Raw genomic sequence first — 23454 nt, 5'->3', positions numbered from 1 at the left:
AACTGTGAGGAGGATTTCTACTCCACCACCACTACAAGTTCCACCACGCCAGCACTCCTTCTTGCCCCAGGACCGCCACCCAGAACTGTGACCTAGATCCAAGCACAGGCAAAGCAAGAGAATCCTGCATCAGCAGAGAGATCCCTGCAATCCCCCTCTGATCAGTCACTCGATTTCCCCCTCAGTCTGTAGGTCAGAAGATCAGGAAGCATCTGCTGCCCCGGGGCCAAGCTCGGGGACTGGGGTTGGGACAGCGCTTCACTCTCTCTCACCGCCGTACAGACTTTTCCCACTGACCTTCTAAGTTGTTTTTGGCTTTCTGGGTTGAGAAGTCTGGAAATCGCCACAGCTGCCTGTGATTCAGTCTTCTGAGGCCTGCTCCAGGTTCCCTTGAGGCCTGGTTTGCCTGCGTGCCAAGCCAAACTGTGTTCCTCTCCCTGCCTGGTGTGATATACCTTTCCAATCAACCAACCAGGCTGTGTTGGGCTGGAAATTTGTTTCACTCTGTCTTTTTGTGGGTTCTACTGCTTTAGAATTTGTTTAGAGCCATTTTTTATAGGTATTTGGAGGGGTTTGGGGGAGAGTTCAAGCAGGTCACTGCTTTTACTCTGACAACTTGGCTCAGCCCCCCCAAAATATTTTTAAATGGCATATATTTTTTAAGGTTTTAGTCTTTGTTTCATTAAAAAAAATCAGAACAGCATTTGCTCTTCTCTGATTCTTTGGTACCTTTTTTCAATTCAATTTTATTTTATTTTCAGATCCGTATTCTCTTTCTCCTTGGCCATTGGGAAAGCAGGAAAACCAAAACTCTTCTTATGCATATGAGTAGTTAAGCAAAACAGATTCTTACACTGGCCATGACCAAAAAAAGTATCAGTCTGTATTCTGAGTCCATGGCTTCTCTATTAGGAGTTAAATAGTATGTTTCATTATGAGACCCCTGGAAGTGTGGTTGGTCAGCGTATCCATGAGAGTTCCTAAGTCTTTCAGAGTTGTTTGTCTTTTTGTTGTTGTATAAATTGTTTTCCTGGTTCTACTTTATTTTTTTTTTTTTGTAAGGCAATTGGGGTTAAGTGACTTGCCCAGTCACACAGCTAGTGAGAGTTATATGTCTGAGGCTGAATTTGAACTCAGGTCTTCCTGACTCCAGGGCCAGTGCTCGATCCACTGCACCACCTAGCTGTCCTGTCTACTTACTTTTGCATCGTTTCATACAAATATTCTCAAGTCTGTCTGAAACCAGTGCCTTCAACATTTCTTACAGCACAATTATCACATTAATATACCAGAACTTGTTTAGCCATACTCCAATTAATGGACACCCCTGCAATTTCCCAGTCTTTGACACCACAAAAAGAGTTGCTATAAATATTTTTGTACATATGGGTCCTTCCCCCTCTTTTTTTTTAAAACTCTCTTTGAGGTATAGCCCTGATAGTGGTATTGCTGGGACAGAGGGTCACAGTTTAATAGTTTTTGAGCCCTGTCATCTTTTTTTAAAATAAAATTTTAGGGATTGAAGGCAACCCAACTGAACTCTCCCAATATTCCCCTCCAAACAACTTTAAAATAACACCTGAAATTAAATTTTGTAGTGGAAGAGCCAAGAAAAGTTCAGAGTGAGACATTTTTCCAGCCTAAGAAAACTTAGGACATCAGCAGGAGCAGCTTATGACATTGGGGTGGAAGCTTGTCCAGAGCTCACATATGCAGTGGCAGTAATAGTGGCTATAGTAGCAACCTTGAGAGCTCTCAGTCCAGAGACTGTAGGAGGGGTCAGACAGCTGGTCCGAAAGAGATTATAGCTCACTCTTTATTGGGTAAAGCTGGCAATGATTGGCAACTCTATTGCCCATACACAGTTCTGGGTTGCAGTTCCAAGGCGGAGAGGAGCGCTGGTGGTCAGTCATGAGGGAACAGAGGCCCTAGTTATAGTTCCAAGGCAAAGAGACTATTAGAGTTTGGGGCTGCAGGGGTCCAGGGATCCTTCCTGGGTAAAGATCAGAGTACAGACCAGGAGAGCAGTGATTATACCTCTCCCAAGATCACACCACCTTGGAAGCACCAAAAAATCGCAGATACCCTTCCCGTCCCCAAACTGGCTCTGAAAACAGCAATACATGAAAGCCTGAAGTTTGGAGCAGTGCCTCCCCACCCGCAGGTGAGCAGAGCCCAACTTTACCATGAAGTTAAAAGTCAAGAAATAGGCTGGGAAAATGAGCAAAAAAAGAATTTTTATCATAAAAAATTATGGTGGCAGGGAAGACCAAGAAATAAAATCAGAAGGAGATGACAGTATGAAAACAGCTGCCCAAAAAATCCTCAAAGGAAAATACTAATTGGACCTAAGCTGACAAGAATTCCTGTAAGAGTTGAAGACACGTGATAAGAGCAGTAGAGGAAAAATTGGGAAAAGAAATGAGAGTGATGTAAGAAAATTATGAAATGAGAATAAACAGCTTGGTTAAAAGGGTACAAAAAAGTACTGAGGAAAATAACACATTAAAAAATAGAATTCGCCTAATGGTAAAAGAGTTACAAAAGCTAACTAAAGGAAAATAATTCTTTAAAAGTTAGAATTAAGCAAGTGGAATCTAATGACTCCTTGAGACATCAAGAAACAAAACAAAGTCAAAAGAATGAAAAAAATAAAAGAAAATGTGAAATATCTCATTGGAAAAACAACTGACCTGGAAAATAGATTGAGGAAAGATAATTTAAAATTATTGTACTTCCTGAAAGCCATGATCAAAGAAGGAGCTTCACATCATATTTCAAGAAATTATCAAGGAAAACTACCCCAATAGTTCAGATCCAGAGGGTAAAATAGAAATGGAAAGAATCCACTTATCTCATAAAAGAGATCCGAAAATTAAAACTCCCAGGAATATTTTAGCCAAATTCCAGAGCTCCAGGGTCAAAGAGAAGATGCTTCAAGCAGTTAGAAAGAAACAATTCAGATAGTGTGGAACCACCATTAGGATCACACAAGATTTAGCAGCTTCCACATTAAAGGAATGGAGTTCTTGGAATATGATATACCAGAAGACAAGGAGCTTGGATTTCAACCAAAAATCACCTACCTAGCAAAACACAGTGTAATTCTTCTGGGGGAAAAACATGGATATTTAAGGAAATAGAGGACTTTCAAGCATTCCTGATGAAAAGGCTAGAACTGAATAGAAAATCGGACACAAAATCAAACACAAGACATAAGAGGAGAATAAAAAGGTAAATATGAAAGACTAATCATAAAGGGCACAATAAAGTTAAACTGTGTACATTCTTATATGGGAAGATGATACGTGTAACTCCTAAGAATGTTATTATTATGGCAGTTAAAAGTTGTTAGAATAATCTCAAAAAAAAAAAAATGAAGAGGTGCAAAAGAGGGATGCATTGGGAAAAGAGTGAAGGGAAGGGTAAAATGGGGAAAAAATTCCACATAAAAGAGATGCACAAGAAAGAGCTCTTATAGTGGAGGGGGAAATGGAGGGAGGGGAGAGGTGCACAATGTTTGAACCTCACTGTCATTGGAATTGGTTCAATATTCAGTTATGTACGAAAGTGTAACTTACCCAATAGGGAAATAGGAGGGAATCGCGGGAGGTAAGAGAAAGAGGAGGTGAATGATAAAAGGAAGGACGGATTAGTGATTAGAAACAAAATAGACTTTTGAGGAGGGATAGGATAAAAAGAGAAAAGAAGGAACAGGAGAAAATGGGATGGAGGGAAATACATAGTAATCATAACTGTGAATGGGATGAGTTCAGCCATAAGATGGAAGCAAATAGCAGAATGGATTAGAAACCATAATCCACCAAAAAGTTGTATATAAGAGACACACTTGAAATAGGAAGATTCACACAATTAAAATAAAGAGCTGGAGCAGATTCTAATATGCTTCAGCTGAGCTTAAAAAAAAAAGTAGGCGTAGCAATCATGATCTCAGAGTAAAAGCAAAACTAGACCTAATTAAAAGGGATAATCAGGGAAACTACATTATGCTAAAAGGTGTCAGTGAGACAGTGAAGTAAAGTAAAAACTTTTTGTACCAAGTTTCTTTGATAAACACTTCATTTCTCAATTATATGCTGAATATAAAACTGAGTCAAATTTGTAAAAATAAGTCATTCCCTAATTGATAAGTGGTCAAAGGATGTAAATAGACAGTTTTCAGAAGAAGGAATCAAAGCTGTCTTATATGAAAAAGTGCTCTAAAACACTTTTGAAAAGAGAAAGGCAAATTAAAACAACTCTGAGGTACCACTTCACACCTATCAGAAATAATGAATGCTGGAGGGTATGAAGGGAAAATGGGTACACTAAGAAACTGCTGGTATAGTGTACTGGTCCAGCCATTCTGGAGAACAATTTGGAACTATGCCCAAAGGGCTATAAAACCACATAGCCTTTGACTAAACAATACCACTACTAGGACTGTACACCAGCAAGATTTAAAAAAAAAAAAAAAGGAAGAGGACTTATATGTACAGACACACACACATATACACACACACACACACACACACATAAAAATTTTCTTTGTGATAGCATAGAATTGGAAATTAAGAGGATGCATATCCTATCAATCAGGAAATGACTGAATGAATTGTGATACATGATGGTGATGGAGTACTATTTTGCTATAAGAAATGACAAGAGCGGTGTTTTAAGAAAAACATGGCAAGACCTGTATGAACTGATATGAAGTGAAAAGAACCAGAAGATCATTGTATACGGTAACGGCAATGTTGTAATGATCAACTGTGAAAGACTTGGTTATTCTAATCAATACAGTGATCCAAGACAATTCCAAAGGACTTAAGGTGAAAAAATGCTATCCATCTCTGGAGAGAGAGAGAGCTGATGAACTCTGAGTGCAAATTGAAGTTCAATTTTCTCATTTTTAAATTTTTTTTGCTTTTGGGGGAGGAAATGTTTTTCATGATTTTACATATATAATTGATATAATATTGCCTGCCTTCCCAGTGGATGGGGGAGCGGGTGGAAGGGAGGAAGAGAATTTGGAACTCAATTTAAAAAGAAAAAGCAGCTCAAAATAATTTTGAAAAAAAAATTATTCTGAACTTAAATTGCCCAAAAAAGGACATTTCTGGTCACATAATAAAGCACAAAAAGATGATTTTCTATGAAATTAAATCTTAATTTCATATGTCTTGTTTTTCAAATATATATATGCAATAAGTTCTACACATTACTTCCAAACTACTCTTCTTGTCAGGACTTTCTTCAGAACTTCTTTCACTATTTTTCTGCGTGCGTTTAAAAAATGTTTTAATGGCTTTGTTCTTCCAAAGATCATTGATAGTGGCACAGCAGTCATATCTTCTCAATTCTTTCATAATTCTAGGATCTAGTTTATCTGGACCTGGTGACTTGAATGCATTAAGGACAGCTATGATTCTTCCTATCATCTCCTTGCTTATCTTGGGTTTCAACTCTCCATTGGTTACTTTTGCTCTGCCCTTTACAATCCAAAGATCATTCTCCTTGGCCATGACCATAGAAACAGGATAAGAGATGTATAGCTTTGATGTCTGTCTTGTATCTGTTATCACTGCTCCACATATCCTGTCTTCTTTTCCCCAATATTCCTGGGGGTGGGGGGAACTCTTATTTTGATGTTCTTCATCTTTTCTAGGTCACAACTCATTCTGAGTTATAGAATCATGATTTTGTTTAAAAAAAATCAATTTTATTTTCAATTAAATTTCAATTCAATTCTGAATTCTCTCCTTCCCACTGCCCCCATCCCCACCCATTGAGAAAGCAAGAAGAACATTACCTGTCACAAATATGTAATGTCAAGCAAAACAGATTCCCACTTAGTGAGTGATGTCCAAAAAAATACAATGCTTCAGTGTGCACTCTGAGTCCGTGATCTCTGTGTCTAAAGGTGGATAGCATCATGAGGCCTTTGGAATTATGATTGATGACATACTTTTCTATTTATCATCTATAATCTGCCTTTGCATCTTCTGTATTTTAAAAATTTAAGTGATTTGATAGATTCTCTTTACATTTGTATAGATCTCTTTGAATAATTTGTGTTTTCTCTCCATTGGACTGTTTCTTATAGCTTCACAATCTTATTTTTGAGAGCTTTCTATCCCTCTTGACTTTTGTAGAATTTTAGTCCATGGAATTCTTCTTACACCTTTCTCTGGTCCTTTGAAGTCAGCTATCCAGAAATCTAGGGTGCATATCATACAATCCCCAGATTTCCTTCTTTATCAAAATTAGTCATTTCTCAGTTATCAGTGTTTCTGTTATTTCCTCCAAGGAATCAATTCTACCTTCTTGGTGAGAATTGGGTCTAGAATAATAATTCCCCTTGTTGGTTCCTCTGTCTTTTAAAGGATGAAATTATCACTAAAAGAAACCAAGAAATTAGCTATTCTGTTTTTAGCAAAGGGAGGGCTGTAACAGACATCAGAATAATTGAAGTCCCTCATAATTGCTATATAATTTGCAGTTGTAGCTTTTAATGATGTCTTTTCCAAAACTTTTTCATCTTTGATTTTCAAAGATGGTGTTTACGAGACCTGTAAATCATGGCTTACCACTTCAGTAATAGACAAAGCTCTATGAGGTAGGGATATACATGTTCCCTATTGATATGGGAAATGGTGTAGTCCTTAGCTGTGCTACAGAGAAGCCTGCAGGCATTTACATGTAAATTTGTTGCTAATTATTTCCCCATACCGTTCTAGGAGGTAATTTTTTGACATCCAGGAGAAAAATGAGCCAGAAGAGGTCATATTTGCCTTTGGAGGCCTGCAGAAATGGGGCGTTTCCCCCAAGTAAATTGTTTGACCAATATCTCTAGCAAAGTCATTCTAATTGACTGCCTGTCATCATTTCTTCAAAATCTTTCTTTTGACTTTTTCTCAGTATTCTTTGTTATCTACTTTTGTAGTACAGGATATTGGCTGGTTATTTTGGCAAATGAAAATAATAATAGAGTGGCATGTAATAATATTAAGTGGTAATAATAATGCTGTAACAATTTCTTAGGAATGGATGACATGTAAAAATTGGTTCAAAACAGACATTTTTTTGATTGCCCATTTTGTTCATAATACTGTGGTTGGCACTGAATTATCCCTGATGTCTTGGAACTTAGCATTTATTGAAAAGCTCTTGTCTCTTTAAGGGTTTATAAACACTTTTCCTCACAACTCTGTGAGGAAGTTAGTACAAGTGTCTTTTTTTCCCATTTTATAAATGAGGAAATTGAGGCTTAGAGAGGTTAAATAACTTGCCAAACAATACTCTGCCAAGACTCTCAAGTCCAGTACCTTCTCCTTTACATCTTAGCACTTAAGCAATTCAGGCAAATAGGGGGAGAAGGACCTTAGGGAAATAATAGCTCACCTGTCTTTTTTTTTTTTTTTCAATTAATCAATTTATTTTTCAGCATTCACTTCCATACGCTTTTGAGTTTTATATTTTCTTCCCGCCTCCCTCCCTACTTCCCTCCCCAAGATGGCATGCAGTCTGATATAAGCTCTACATATACATTACTATTAAACATATTTTCACATTAGTCATGTTGTAAAGAAGAATTAGAACCAATAAGAGAAACCACAAGAAAGAAGAAACAAAACAAAACAGAAGGAAAAACAAAGACAAATAGTATACTTCAATCTGCATTCATTTTTTAGTTTTATTTTTATTTTTCAGCCAAAAACAAAGTTTATTAAAGATCCGCCATATTAGCCAGATTCTTAGGGAGTCTGAGCATCGGTGGACTATTGGCTAGATTGTAAAAATCTGAGCAGTGGCTAGATTATAAGAACCAGAGCTCGATCTGCATTCAAATTCCATTGTTCTTTCTCTGAATATGGACAGCATTTTCCATCGTGAGACTTTTGGAGATGTCTTAGATCATTCCATTGTTGAGAAGAACTAAGTCTGTCAAAGTTAGTTATTGTGCAGTGTAGCTGTTACTGTGTACAACGTTCTCCTGGTTCTGCCCACTTCACTCAACATCAGTCCATACAAGTCTTTCCAGGTTTTTCTGAAGTCAGCGTGTTCATCATTTCTTATAGCACAATAGTATTCCATTACATTCGTATACCACAACTTGTTCAGCTGTTCCCCAATTGATGGTCATCCCCTCAATTTCCAATTTTTTGCCAGCACAGAAAGAGGTGCTGTAAATATTTTTGTACATGTGGATCCTTTTCCCATTTGTATGATCTCTTTGGGATACAGTACTAGAAATGGTATTGGTGGGTCAAAGGGTTTGCACATTTTTATAGCCCTTTGGGCATAGTTCCAAATTGCTCTCCCAAATGGTTGGATCAGTTCACAACTCCACCAGCAATGCATTAGTGTTCCAGTTTTCCTACATCTTCTCCAACATTTATCATTTTCCTGTTTTGTTCTGTTTTGTCATGTTAGCCAATCTGATAGATATGATGTGGTACCTCAGAGTTGTTTTGATTTGCATTTCCCTAATCAATAGGACTCACTAGTCTTAATTTGAAAGAAATGCATATTCATCACTTTCAAGTAGTAGAATTTTATATAAATCAGATTACCTTAAATGATTTAAATTATCTAATTCAGTATTCTCAAGAAAACTGAATTTATTCTTCAGAAAGTGTAAGAATTAATCAGGTTAGTTTTAGGTTGAAGTTAATATTTTGTCTCCTCATGCCTCCTGTGAAAAATGTAATACTCAGAGTTATCTTAGAGGTCAGCCATTTCTGCATGTTTGGTATGGGAAGTAAGCAGTACTAGCGGTTGAAATTTGGGAGAACAACAAGGCTGTTCTTCGGCCTTAGTTGCATTGAATTTGGAAGGGTATGAGATGTGGCAGCGAGACGGTAAGCCTTAGATATGATTTGGGAAATCAGGGTTCAGATCCTGTGTTTGCCGCTTTACTGTGTGACCTTGGGCCAAGTCACATCCCATCTCTTGGGGCTCAGTTTTCTCATAAAGGAGATAGAACTAAATGGTGTCTAAAAGGCCTTCCAGTTCATTCCTTGAAAAAGGGTATTTCCTGCAATACAGATTACAGCCTTTTCATTATTCTGTGTGTGAGAGTGTGTGTGTGTACGTGTACACTTGTACACGTACATGCACACACATTTTTTGAGACTCTTCAACTTAGACTGGTCCTCAGAAGACACAGACCTTGTACTCAAAACCTTTCAAACTTCTCCGACATTTTGTTCTACTGACATGTCCTTTTTGAGAACTAAAATTGCCTTCAGGATTTGGAAGAGGCCTTTAGTAGAGGATCTGTGAGTACTTTTTTGTCATTTAGAGAGAAATTTTATTTTTAGAAGATATACACTTTGCTTTTTCCACAAAGCGGTTCATTTGAGTATGTTTTGTAATTAAATTTATAACTCCATTAAAAATTTGTATTATTTTATTTCCCAAAATTAGAAATGTGATGTGTGCAGTGGACAGAGCATTTGTCTTGTAGCCAAGAGACTTGAGTTCAAGTCCTTAGCTCCATTTTATAGTAGCTGTATGACCTGGAGTTAGTTTTTTAACTTTAGTTTCATTTTTTTATTCATTAGGGACAATAGTATTTAGACTACATGCTTCAAAGGGCTACTGTGAGGAGAATACTTTGCAAACCAAAACTGTTATGGAAGCATGAGCTACTTATTATTACATGAACCAGATATTTTGCAAATTCCAGGAAGAGAGTTAAACAGATGTTTAGAGAACCATTTGCTGTGTGCTGTTTTAGGAGGGAAACTCTGTTACTAAAGACAACAGTATCTAAATTGTCTTAACTGAAAAAAGGAACTCATTCTGGATATTTTTCTTTAGCAATAAACACGTATTTTGCCAAGACAAACATAGGATTCATTTTTAAATGTATAACTTAATTATGTTTACTTTTTATTTTTAAATAAAAGTAGTCTTTGAGTTAGGGGAGTGCAAGAAACCTAAAACACCAGATTTTGCAGTGATTTGTCTTTCTTTTTCTTTTTCTATTTATTTGTTAACTGAAAAATAAAAAGCACTTTCTGACTTTCTAAATTCTCAAATGATTCTTTACTTTTGAATTATTTTATTTTTAATTTTTTTTAGGCTACACATATACATTCCTATTAAACATATTTTCACATTAGTCATGTTGTAAATAAGAATTAGAACCAATAGGAGGAACCACCAGAAAGAGGAAACAAAACACAGCAGAAGAAAAAAAATAGCAAATAGTATGCTTCGATCTGCATTCAAACTCCATAGTTCTTTCTTCTTTGTGGATAGCATTTTCCATCACAAGGCCTTTGGAGATGTCTTAGATTCTTGTATTGCTGAGAAGGGTTAAGCTTATCAATATTAGTCATCGCATAACGTGGCTGTTATTGTGTACAACAATCTCCTGGTTCTGCTCACTTCACTCAGCATCAGACCCATACAAGTCTTTCCAGGTTTTTCTGAAGTCAGCCTGTTCATCATTTCTTATAGCACAATAGTTGAATTAATCATTTTAAAGAAATCAAAGAGTCTTTCTTTACTTTGAAAAGATTCTTTTACTGTCCTAATGATTATAGATTGGGAAAAAAAACTAAATAAAATGTTATCTAACAACACATTAACAGATTATTAATCAAGACCAAGAAGGGTCTGCCAAAATCAGGTGTGCAAAGCTGTTTAAAACTATTGGCATAATGCAACATATAAACAAATTACTTTAAAGTGACATTGATAATTGCAGAAACAGACTAATAAAATACCAGTGTTCATTCTTGACTTTTAAAAAGATTAGAAATAGAGGCATTTTTTCTCAGCATCTGCCAATCATTCAACAAGCATTTGTTAACTGTCTATTGTGCGCTGGATGCTGGGGAGACAAAAACAGCAAATGATGAAATGCATACCCTCAAGGAGTTTATCTAATAAGGGAAAATAATTTATACATATATAGATACAGAATCGTTTTCAGGATGGGCAAGATGACCCTGACCTCTTGGGGAGAGTCAGGATGAACCTCCTATAGATCATCTGCAGTTGAACTTTTAAAGTTGCTCAGCATTCTTAAGAGCAGAAATAAGAATGAAAAACATCTCAGGCATAGGAAAAATTCTGTGCAAAAGGGAAAAAAAACAAGAGATGGAAAGTCATGTGTGAAGAACAACAAAGAAGGCCAACTTGCTTGTAACATAGCGTATGTAAAAGGTGGTACTGTGTCATAAGCCTGGAAAGGTAGTAGGTTGGAACCAGGTTGTGAAGGGCTTTAAATAACATATACATGAAGTTGTAATTGATCCAAAAGGCAATAGGTTGCCACTGGAATGCTTATTGCTCAAGGGAATGACCTAATTTGACCTGTGTTTTAGGGATATAACTTTGGCAGTGACATAGCAGTGTATTGGAGAGGGAATATTTAGGCCAATTTGGAAGCTAGTGCAACAGCTCTAAGCAAGAGGTGATGAGAACTTTGTACCATGGTGTGTGGTGTTGGTGGGAGTGGAGAGAAGGGGATGGATGAGAGATGTAGAGGTAGAATCAAAAAAACTTAGCAACTGGTTGGATTGGTAGGGTGAGGGAAAATGAGGAGTCATGTAAAGATAACTTCAGGGTTATGAACCCAAGTGAAGGGGAGGATGGGGGTATCTTCCACAAACTGGAAAATTTTGGGAAAGGGTGGGTTTGGAAAGGAAGATTATGTAAAAGATTTTTGTACATGAGATTATGTACAAAGTTTTGTACCTGTTATTTTGAGATCATTATAGGACATCCAGTTGGAAATATATTTTATAGGCAATTGGTGACATAAGACTGCAGTTCATGAGAGAGAGTAGATAGAGGTGAACATATAGATCTGAAAATCATCTGAATAGATAGGGTAATTGAATCCATGGAAGCCGATGAATTCACCTAGAGATAGAAGAGAAGAGGGCCCAGGATAGAGCTTTGGAGTACACCCCCAATTAGAGAATAGGACATAGATCTGGCAGAAAAGACTGAGAAAAGTGGCCAGACAGAAGAATCAAGACGTGACTTACTGTTAAATAGAAAGAATTATTGAGACAAGACAGATGTACTTGGTTACATGACATAGGCAATTTCTCTATAGCTATACACACATGTTCTCACTTTATATAAATTCGCATTATGCAAATTTATATTTATGTAAAGAATTCTCAAACCTGCATTTCAAAATTTTTTTTTGAAAATTCTTTATGCAAAGCAGGCATTGTACAATGCAGGCATCATAAATGGTGTTGGTGAGCTAAGAAGCATCTCTGAGTAAGTTCCCACATGTCTACAGACAGTGATACTGTACTTCTCCCTGTGTTCAATAGTGATCCTTATATTTTCATCATGGTTGGCATCAAATGTGCCATTAAGGGGAAAAGTGAACCATCTCCTAAGTGTAAGCTAATAGACTTTGTTATATAGATTAAGTGAAATGGATGGGTAGGGGAACATTCATCTTACATAAAAAACACTTTACGTAGAGGACCATTTGAGTAAAACAAGAACTGTAGAACTATTTAGAGAGAGGGACAGAATAAAGAATAAAATCTAAGAGAATCATAACATGAGAATGATATATTGAAAATAAGAGAGAACATTGGGAAAATATTTATATCAAAAGTGACAGATAAAAACCTGGCATATAAAATATGTAAAGAACTGTTACAAGTTTATCAAGACAATTTCCTGTCCCTAATGGATAAATGGTCATGGGATGTGATCAATTTGCAGAAGACCAAACAGAAATTGTTGGTAAACACTTGAAAAAAATGTTCAAACTCACTAATAATCACTAATAATAATAGATACAAATGATAATATTATTATGTTATTAATCTTATATATTATTATAATATATATTACATGATAATATAATCTCACTAATAATAATAGATACCAATTAACATAACTTAGAAGTATTACCTCTTACCTACCAAACTGACCCAAAAAACCAACAATGAAACATTGCTGTTGGGGTAGTTGAGAACTAATCAGGTATATTAATTTATTTCTAATGAAATTGCAAAGTAGCCGAAGTTTTTTTTTAGCTAATAATTTCATTGTTAGGAATATGCCTTAGTAATATTAATTTGGCTAACTAAGCTGTTGAGAGAAATTTGTAGGGTAACATTCCTTGGAACCAAAAAAACTCAAACAAACCTGAAAGGAATTATGTGTTCCTTTATGTATTCAATAATAGGGAATTATGGATTAATGAAATTGTATACTAATGAATATGATAATATGGTTAAGATCAACCAGTATGGGGATCATGAAGATATCTGGAAGGAGCTTTTTGAAATAATTCTAAATGGGAGGAAAAAAAGCAGAACCTAATTAAGGGGTACAGTCCTAACTACCACATATAAACAGAAAAGTAAATGGAAATATACAAAGAAAGACTTGGAGATTTAAGGGAAGCAACTAAAAAATTAGGACTTTCTGTGTTGTGATTTATTTAAGTGTAACGGAAGCTGAAGTAATTATAGTGATGATTAATATTGTTTGTAATAAAATTTAAAGTGTTATACTGAATTATCACTTATTTAATTGATAAGTCCATGTTATATATTATTATTTCAGTCTCATCAATAAATTTATATTTCTCAGCCCTTAGCAAATACCAGTAAAATAGATGTATTATGATGGCATCATTGCTAGGTGTCTATATCATTGGTTTCAACAATTAAATATTGACCCAGTTTCATAGGATCAAAGCCTTAGAGCTAGAAGAGACCCGAGAGTTCTCTCTTATTTTAGAATTGAAAAAAGTTGGGCCCAGAAAATTTAAATAACTGTATAAGGTGCCACACATGGTAAGTGGTAGAGCTAGGATTCTAATAAAGGTCCTTTGATTCCAAATCTAGCAATTGAATTTTGAGACTACTGCCACTAAAAATGAGTTTAATGACTATGCATAGCCTATTGTGACTTAGTTGCCACAACACTTATTAAACATTTTGTAGAAGTTTACAGAAATATGATGAATACTCTGTAGCTTTCTGTCTCCCAATATTTTTAGCACATTGCCTAGTACAAAGGTGCCAGATATATACGCAGGGACTGCGTGTGGCCTGTAGTACTCCTGAGTTTGGCCCAAACCAGATTAAAATGTAATTGGGACAATTACAAAACAAATAAAACAACAAAATAAGTAAAAATTTTAAAAACCATAGATAATGTTAATGTGTGGTTTTGGAAGTCAGTATATACAGAGATCTTAATGGCTTTTGACTTTGACCACAATAACCTAGTACACTGTCTCATGCATATATTAATGCTTGATTATATTTATATATGCCAGGGATGCAAAGACAAAAAGAACATAGTCTGTGATGGAAAGAGCTAACATTGTATTGGGCAAATGGCATTTGTGTGTGTATAAATAAATAGAAAATAAATAGAAGGTAATTTTTTTGAGGGGGAGCATTGGTAATTAGGGGGAAGGTGTGCTTGAGCTGATATTTGAGGGGAAAAGGAACCTAAGCTGGGAAGGTGAGGAAGGGAGTACCTTCAAAGCATGACGGGGACAGTCAGTGCAAAGGCATGAGGGAATGTTATATGTGAGGATCAGTAAGAAAGTCAGCTAGACTACATAGAAAGGGGTATAATATATAATGGGCCTGTTTATGAAGGTCTTTAAGTAGCAAGCAGTTTATATTCTACCTTATGGAGCCTCTAGAGCTTATTCAGTTGGAGAGGGGCCTGATCAGAAAGTGCTTAACAACTTTGGTCACAATTTGGAGGATAGAATGAAGTATGGATAGAATTGAATAAGGGAGACCAATCTTTAAATTTGTTGTAATAGTCTAGGCAAGAGATGATGAGACCGTGCACTAGCATATGGCCATATGAGTATGTGAGTGCTAGCTTTATCATCGTTATCATAATAGAGAGAAGGAAGTGAATGCAAGACTTCTTGGAGAGATCAGATCAACAGGACTTAGCGGTTGATTGGGTATGGAAAGTGGAGGAAAATTCAGAGATAGCAATAAGGTTGTAAAGCTGAGAGGCCTGGAAGGATGGTTGTTTCCTGGACAGTATTAGGGAATAGTGTAGGTTCTGTTGGAATGAATTCTATTAGGTTATAGTTCCTTTGAATCTTGGCTCTATTACATACCAGCCATATGACTGTAATCTCTCTGAGCCTTCGTTCCTCATCTGGAAATTATAATCTCTGCCCTGCCTATTTTGTAGGGTTGGTGTGAAGATTAAATAAGAAATAGCCAATGTAGAAATTTGTTCTGCTCAACTATGCGTATTTCTTTATACTGGTTTTTTCTTTTCTTTTTTTTTTTCTTTTAATGAGTGGGATTTGTTGATTGAGAAAAATAGGGGCAGCTAAGTGATGCAGTGGGTAGAGCACCGGCCCTGAAGTCAGGAGGACCTGAGTTTAAATCTGCTGGCAGACCAAACACTTGACACTTACTAGCTGTGTGACCCTGGGCAAGTCACTTAATCCCAATTGCCTAAAAAAAAGAAAAGAAAAAAAAGAAAAATAAGTTAAATTTAAAAAAGATCAAATGAGGTAATGCATATAAATAATCAGAGATTGTGTATATATGTGTATATATATATAATATATATAATTTATGAGTTTAAAAAATACCGTCCTTAGAAAAGCCCTGTGAGTTATGTAACAGAAGTAGTATTATCTCTAATTTACAGATGAGAAAACTATGGGTCAGAGAACTTAAGAGAGCCTAAGGGTTAGTGTAGTGTTTTGTAGCCATACAATTATATAAATGTGGGCTGTCATTGTTATTCTCTCTTTTAAAATTGTTGAGGGCTTTGTTTCCTTTTTTAAAAATCATATTAATGCAAATTCAAAATGGGAAAGCAATGAACCACAAGTCCAAAATATTCTGGAGTAATATTCTATCCCCCTGAAAAAAACACTGTCCTAAAGCTCTGAAAATCCAGTAAGGAAAACCCTGCTTCCTTCTCCCTACTTCACTAAATTTAGTGAATTAATGAGATTATATGGTCCCAGGGCTTGGAGCTGGAAGGGATCTTAGAAGGCAGTTTAATCCAACTCTTCATTTGGGGGAGGGGGGTGGGGCAATGGGGTGCAACATCTGGGAGAAGTGACTTAGGTTATACAGGTAGCTTCTTCGACCCTATACACCTTCCATTACACCATGAGATAATATGGGTCATGTTTGAGCCATTTGTGAGGCAGCCATATGACAATACAAAGCCTTTTTAGCATCATTAGCTAATAGTTAAGTTTCTGCTTTGTCACATGAAGAAAGCATACTGGGGAAAACTCTAAGCTTGATATGTATTTCATTCTTGTTCTTAAGCATCCTGCCAATTGGGGACATCCATTACAAGGCAAAACATAACAGTAGGTTGAACAGCAGCAAACTTGACCATTGATTTTGATGATTTTGGCTGAAATGACTTAAATATCATTATAATTTTTACTATTCTACTAAGGTAGACAAAGCTTCAAGCATTTATTAAGGGTTCGTTATGTGCCCTGCACTGTTCTCGATGCTAGAGCTGCAAGTACAAGCAAAAAGAATGACTGTTCCTATTCCTCCTCCAGGAGCTTACATTCTAATAGGGCAGGGGTGGGGAACTTGTGGCCTCAAGGCCACATGTGGCCTACTTGGTCTTCTGATGTGGCTTTTTGACCGCGTCCAAGTTTTACAGAACAAATCCTTTTGTTAAGGGGATTTGTTCTGTAAAGTTTGGACTCAGTCAAAGGGCTGCACTTGAGGACCTAGAGGGCCACATGTGGCCTGGAGGTTGCAGGTTCCCCACCCCTGTAACAGGGGAAGATATAAGCAAAAGAGAACAGATGAGCAGCACCTTTCTGGGTCTTGGTGTCAAAATCTGGAAAGTCAGAAGGAGAATAAAAGTTGCCAGACCTGGGCTCCTTCCTCAGGAGGGAGGATGCCAGCACAACTGAGTGGTATTCCAGAGTGAGAAAGTTGTAGTTGTTGAGGGGTCTTGAAAGTAAGAAACAGCCACAGGGGACAGGAGTTAGATATCTTGCTAGGTCTGTTATATTCTTATTGCTTAGGACAGTCATCATTCCTAACTTTTATCTAGCATTCTGTAGTTTTCAAAGGTTTCCTCAAATATAGTATGCCTTTTTCATTTTAACAATTCTTTGATCAGGTAGTACATTCATTGTTACTTATACCCATTTGACATGTAAGGAAACTGAGTCCCAAGGTCATATAGAAAGTTAATTATTACTGAGAATATAATTTAATTCTGTAGACTTCTAGTCTGGTGCTTGGTCCACCACCTGTTTATAATAGTCAGAAACTATTTGTACGCAAATAATTACTGTATTAAAGTTCTTAGCAATTTACTATTTCAGTAAGTTCAAACTCACACACCCCCCTCACCCTCCACCCCTCGGTTTACATTTACATTTTGCTTTGCAAGCTTTTATATTTGATAATGTAGTGACAAATTCTTGCCAACAGTTGCTGGTTTTGAATATTACATGAACATTGGATTTTTACTCAGAAGTCCTAGGATCAAATCCCAGTATATTCTCTTCTCTCTAGGTTTCTGGGACATCTTTCTCCTGGTTCTTCTCCTATCTGACCACTCCTTCTCAAGTCTTCTTTTCTGAATCTTTATCCAGGTCATTTAAGCTAACCATAGGTGTCCTACTGAGCTATCCTGGACTCCCTTCTTATCCCCTTCTATAATATTTCACTTGGTAATCTCCTCAGCTCCCTTGAATTCAATTATCATCTGTATGCTGATGATTCTCAAATCTGCTTAGCACTGAGTGCTTTACAAGTACTACCTTACTTGATCCTCACAACAACTCTGGGAGATTGGTGTTATCATCATCCCTGGTTTTACAGTTGAGAATTGTAAAAGGTTTAAGTGACTTGCCCAGGGTCAAGCAGTTAGTAAGTGTCTGAGACTGAGCTTTGGCTTCTGAAGTCTTCTGAAGAATTCAGACTTGACTTCAGAGTCTTCTGAAGAATTCAGAAACATGGAAAAACATATGAACTAATAAACAATGAAATAAGCAGAAACAGAAAAACAGTATATACCATGATTAATAATAATATTAATATCTCTCAGTTATGCAGAGCTTTAAGGTTTTCAAAGCACTTTACAGTAATTACTTTATTCTTACAATAACCCTGGGAGAGGTAGGTGCTATTGTTATCCTCATTTTACAGATGAGGCAACTGAGGTTGGCAGAAATTAAGTGATTTACCCCAGGTCACACAGCTAATATCAAATTCAGAACTTTCTGACCACAGTGTAAATGGAAAGAATTTTTTTAAACTCTGAATTCTTTGTAATTATGACCAGTGAAAAGTTGAAAAAATCTACTTCCCTCTCCTTTGCGGTGAGGACTATTGGTGTGGAAATGTTACAGACTGCAAGACACAGTTGATATATATTGGTTGGTTTTGCTGAAGTCTTTTTTTTTCTCTCTCTTCTTTGTTACAAGTTATGTCTTGCTAAGTGGGGAAAGGGTGAGAGAAATAATCAGGTTACTGAAATGTAAATAGCATAAATGAAAATTTTAAAATAAAACCAAATAAGGCTTTGGGATAGATGACCTCTAATGGCTCTAAATATATTAAACATGAAGAAATATTTGTCACTCCTTATTGTGGAATTCCACCTATTCCTGAAGTAATATCCTCTGTGACATTTCCCAATAAATGTTCAGCCTTTGTTTGAAGACTTCAAATGAAGGGGAAACTCACTGTCTCTCAGGGCAGCCCATTCCACTTTTGCATAGTCCTTAGGAATTAATACTTTTTTTTTACATGAAGATCAAATTTACCTTTCTGCAGATTTTCCCCCTTGCTTTTCCTTATAGAGCCAAACAGAAGAAACCTAATGTCTATAATACATCTTCAAATACTTGAAGACAGTTATCATGTCTTCCCTTAGTCTTCTATTCTGCAAGTTAAAAATCACCAGTTCCTTCTTCCAGTCTAAATATGGCATGATCTTGAGGACTTTCACTTTCTCTCCCAAAACTAGTTATTTGCCAAGTCTTTTTTCTTCCTTCACAATATCATACATCTGTCCTCATCTTTCTGTGCACACGACCCCAGTAGTCAGTAGAATGGCGTAAGCATTGACCTGAGCCCTAAGCCTAAGAGAGGTCTGACCTTTGAGACTGCCCTGCTAAGGCCCAGTGACTTCTGCTTTATCTGGCTCTCTTCTGTCTTGCAGGTAAACAGCCTCCAGGTTGCTGAACCTGTGACTTCAGTGCTAGAACTCCAAGACTGCAACATCTTCATCCAGATCATCAATCGCATGTGAGTAGGAATCTTCCCATCTCCGGTGACCTTTAAGAGAATCATGAGGCTTCTGAATTGGGAACACAGTGCCCAAGAAACCCTCTTTCCCTCGGACCTGTGTCCTAAGGGGATAGATTTGACAAGGATTGGTTGTCCATAAGTTGGTGACTAGAATAATGTAGTTTGGTCCATGCAGGGATCATGTAAAGGAACCTTGAGATGTTGAGCACAAAAGAGAAAATTTGAGGGTTGAGAGAGACCAGCTCACTATCTTCCAGTCTCTGAAAAGCTTAATTTAGGGAAGAGGGATTAAAATGCTTGACCCTTAAAGGGTAGGTATGCAGATGGTAATTATTGATGATTACCGAACTCCCTAGAACGTATTCTAAGATATGCCCCAGGTCAGTCATTGTAGTGGGATTGGATGGGGTCTGAGAGTGGAGATCCTCTAGTCCAAAGGTGTCAAACAACCCTTAGGCTAAAGCATAGATAATATTAACTTGTAGTTTTCTAAGTCAGTATGAGGTCCACAGGAATCCTTATGCCTGGTGTATTTGCCCCCATTTCTATTTGAGTTTGATATCACTGATATAGTACCCCCCCCACCTAAAAGGACAAACACCAATAACACAGATAAGCAAACTAAGGTGTTAAGAGTGGAGTGACTTGCCTAAAGTCATGCAGATGATTTGTAGCAGAGACAGAATTCAATCTCAGGTCCTGTAATTCCCAATCTGGAGATCTTTTTGCTATAAGAGGCTAGTTGGCACAGGGTTAATTATCCTAGGAATCTTCTTTCTCTGACAAGTATGCACTGATTTCCGCTTTGCAAATGTTCTTTACCAGTAGTTTGGCAGAAATCTTATTTTTTTCCTTTTTTTTAAACTTTATTTTGATTTATCAACAATCATTTCCATAAGCTTTTGAGTTTAAAATTTTTCTTCTCCTCCCTCTCCCCCCCAAGACGGCATGCAATCTGATATAGGTTATACATATACATTCCTATTATTAAACATATTTTCACATTAGTCATGTTGTAAGGAAGAATTAGAACCAATAGGAGGAACCACCAGAAAGAGGAAACAAAACACAACAGAAGAAAAAAAATAGCAAATAATATGCTTTGATCTGCATTCAAACTCCATAATTCTTTCTTTGGATGTGGATAGCGTTTTCCAACATGAGACCTTTGGAGATGTCTTAGATGCTTGCATTGCTGAGAAGGACTAAGTCTGTCAATGTTAATCATCACACAGCATGGCTGTTATTGTGTATAACATCCTCCTGGTTCTGCTCACTTCACTCAGCATCAGACAATACAAGTCTTTCCAGGTTAAAGGTAGATATACAACCTCAATATTAAAGGTCACTACTTTTTTTAAAAGCAGAAAAAACAGATTTGGTTATAGGGAGAATTCTTAACCAAACAAAACTTAAAGGGAGGTAATAGACCATTTTGTTTACATGAAAATGGAAAATATTTTGCATGAACAAATCTTTGCATCAAATATCTTTGATTAATGTCTGATTTCCAGAGTATGTAGGGAACTAACACAGATTATATGACCAAGAGCAATCCCCAAATGGATGTGGTCAAAAGAGATGAACAAAAACTGTTCTCAAAAACATTGCAAGCTCTAAATAGCTATATGAAAGATTGCTCCAAGTCACTGATTTTAAGAGAAGTGTACATCAAAACAACTCTTGAGGTTCTGCCTCACACCCAGAAAGCTGGCAAGTTTGTCAGAAGATGGAAAGTCACTATTAGAGGGGTTATGGAAAGACAGGCACACTAATATACTACTGAGAGAGCTGTGAATTGGTTCAGCAATTCTGCAAGCAGTTGGGAATTAGACTAAGTCTCCATGTTTCCTCTGTCCTGGTTATACCACATCTAGAGGGTCATATCCAGTTATGGAGCCATGTTTAAGGAGAATGTTGGCAAATTGGAGATTCTTTAGAAGAGAACAGGATGGTGAAATTACAGTACGTTAGGTTGTGTAAGGATCAGTTAAAGGAGCTGGAGATATTTAGCCTAGAAAAGAGAACTTAAGAGGGCTTGATTCTTGGCTACAACCATTCTAAAGGGCATATATGTGGAACTGGAATTTGAGTTATTTTGTTTGGCCTCAGAGGGAAGAATTGGGAGGAAGGGAAGGAAAATGAGAGAGAAGGAACTAAGTTTGACAAGATGCCTTCTGAGCTTATAGGACCATAGATTTAAAATTGGAAGGAATCACAAAGGTCATCTAGTATAACTTATTTTACAAATGAAGGAACAAATCCATAGAGACTAAGTGACTTGCTTAAGGTTACATGCAGAGATTGGCTTTGTTTGAAGGAGGTCCTTGACTCCAAATCCAGGACTTTTTCTACAAATTCTCATGCCTTCTCGTAAGAGTCTAATTTTTTTTTTTTAAGGCAATTGGGGTTAAGTGACTTTCCCAGGGTCACACAGCTAGTAAGTGTCAAGTGTTTGGTCTGAGGCCGGATTTGAACTCAGGTCCTCCTGACTTCAGGGCCGGTGCTCTATCCACTGTGCCACCTAGCTGCCCCCCAAGAATCTAATTTTCAAGTCTGATTCTGTGATTCTGTGAAACTTCAGAGTATATTGGCCTTAACTCCAGGCCCTGTTTTTGTGGCCAGAGATACTTCAATGTGCTTCCCAAAACCTCAGGCACTTTTGATTCTTTCTCCTTCCTCTCTCTCCTCACCATAACTCCAGCCAAGTAATTGTCAAATCCTATCGATTCTTCTTTGAGTGCCTTTCCTTCCTGTTCGCCTTCCCCCCTCACAGTCCCTGCCCAAGGCACTGCTGCTTTGCTTAGAAAGCTACTGCAGTAAGGGAGAAACAGTCTTTTCACTACCACCTCTCTCTGTCTTCTAATACAGTCCATACATTGATGTCAGGCTAATCTTTCTTAAATGCTGCTTTCATCATACCACTTTGCATATCAAAAATTTTCCCAACCCAGCCATGGCACTTTTTCCTCCCCTCCATCCCCAAATCCTGTTTTGTCTTTCATTGTCCAGATCAAGGCCTACTTAAGACAGAGACAGAAAGAAATGATTTAAAACTGATTAAATAAACATTGTTAGGACAAAAATTGAGGTTTCCACCTGAGTACAATCTTTTAACCAATTGCTTAGATATGTATGTTTGTATGTATGTATACATGTATGTATGTTGTGTGTCTATATAGGTTGTGTGTATGTGTATATGTACATAAGTTGACACATGTACATAGCATCCCACTGGAAACCCTTTCACAAGGATTGTAATGTAAGGAAGAAACCTTAGGGATGATCTGTTCTAACCTCCCTTCTTATGAAGAATTGAATTCAGTTGAGGGAAACATAAGGTACCTACTGTGTCGTTTTGAGAATAGGAAGCTGAGAACCCTACCACTGTACATGAGGAAAAACAAAAAGAGTATAGAGAGGCCCCACTGTGGCCACACCAAGGCAATAGCAAGGACTTAATTTGAAGAAAGTAGACCCAAAAGAACAAGTACAGGTTGACTGTATCGATAAGGACAACAATAAGCCAGAAATCTATATTTGAGGCTAAAAAATTATCCCCAAACAAGAGCATTCTAGGTTCTGTGAGGTGAAAGCAGCATATACATATATCTTTTTGGGTAGAGCTGATCTGTAAATAGAAGTTTATAGACTATATAATTTATAAATTCTGTTTTGGTTTTTCATTTTGAAAACTCATAATTCTTTTGTTATGCCCTTGTTTATATATTTGTTACTTGTACTTGTCAATGGAAATTAAGGTAATTTTTATTTTTAAAGAAGAAAAGTCTTGGAGGAATATGGTCACCATCTTTTAATCAAGACTGTCATGTGAAAAAGGGATTAGATTTATTATACTTGGCCTTGGACCAGTGGCAGTGGTGAGTTCCCATCACTAGAAGTCATTAAGCAGAGTTAGGAAACTGAATTTCTTTTCAGGAACAGGTCAGACTAGATACCCTCAGAGATCCCTTCCATCTATGAGATATTAAAATGTCATAAGGGATAGAGTTGTAGGAATAAAGCTTGTTCCTGAGTGGGAAAAGCTTGTTCAGTGTGGGAAAGCTCACATGCTAAGGAAGAATTAACATGGGTCTGCCTTACTTAGCATTAAATCTTTGCTACTTCTCGTCTTGGGATGACAAGTTAAAGCCTTATTTTTAAAACAGTAAGGTGACAAACTAAACAG

The 23454-nt window shown here is 36.9% G+C and overlaps 1 protein-coding gene across 5 annotated transcripts in view; it reads left to right on the top strand.

The window, feature by feature from the left end:
* Positions 1-23454, top strand: part of NUMA1 (nuclear mitotic apparatus protein 1) — a 101544-nt gene that overhangs the window by 49290 nt on the left and 28800 nt on the right. For all 5 annotated transcript variants that reach the window (XM_027866282.1, XM_027866285.1, XM_027866284.1 and 2 more), the window contains exon 3: positions 19177-19262. In XM_027866282.1, the coding sequence (XP_027722083.1) occupies positions 19177-19262 (86 nt within the window). The remainder of the gene's footprint in view (positions 1-19176; positions 19263-23454) is intronic.

This window comes from Vombatus ursinus, unplaced genomic scaffold (assembly GCF_900497805.2).
Source record: "Vombatus ursinus unplaced genomic scaffold, bare-nosed wombat genome assembly UNPS02014780.1, whole genome shotgun sequence".
In the NCBI taxonomy this organism is placed as follows: domain Eukaryota; kingdom Metazoa; phylum Chordata; class Mammalia; order Diprotodontia; family Vombatidae; genus Vombatus; species Vombatus ursinus.
This window is presented reverse-complemented; position numbering and strand designations above follow the sequence as displayed.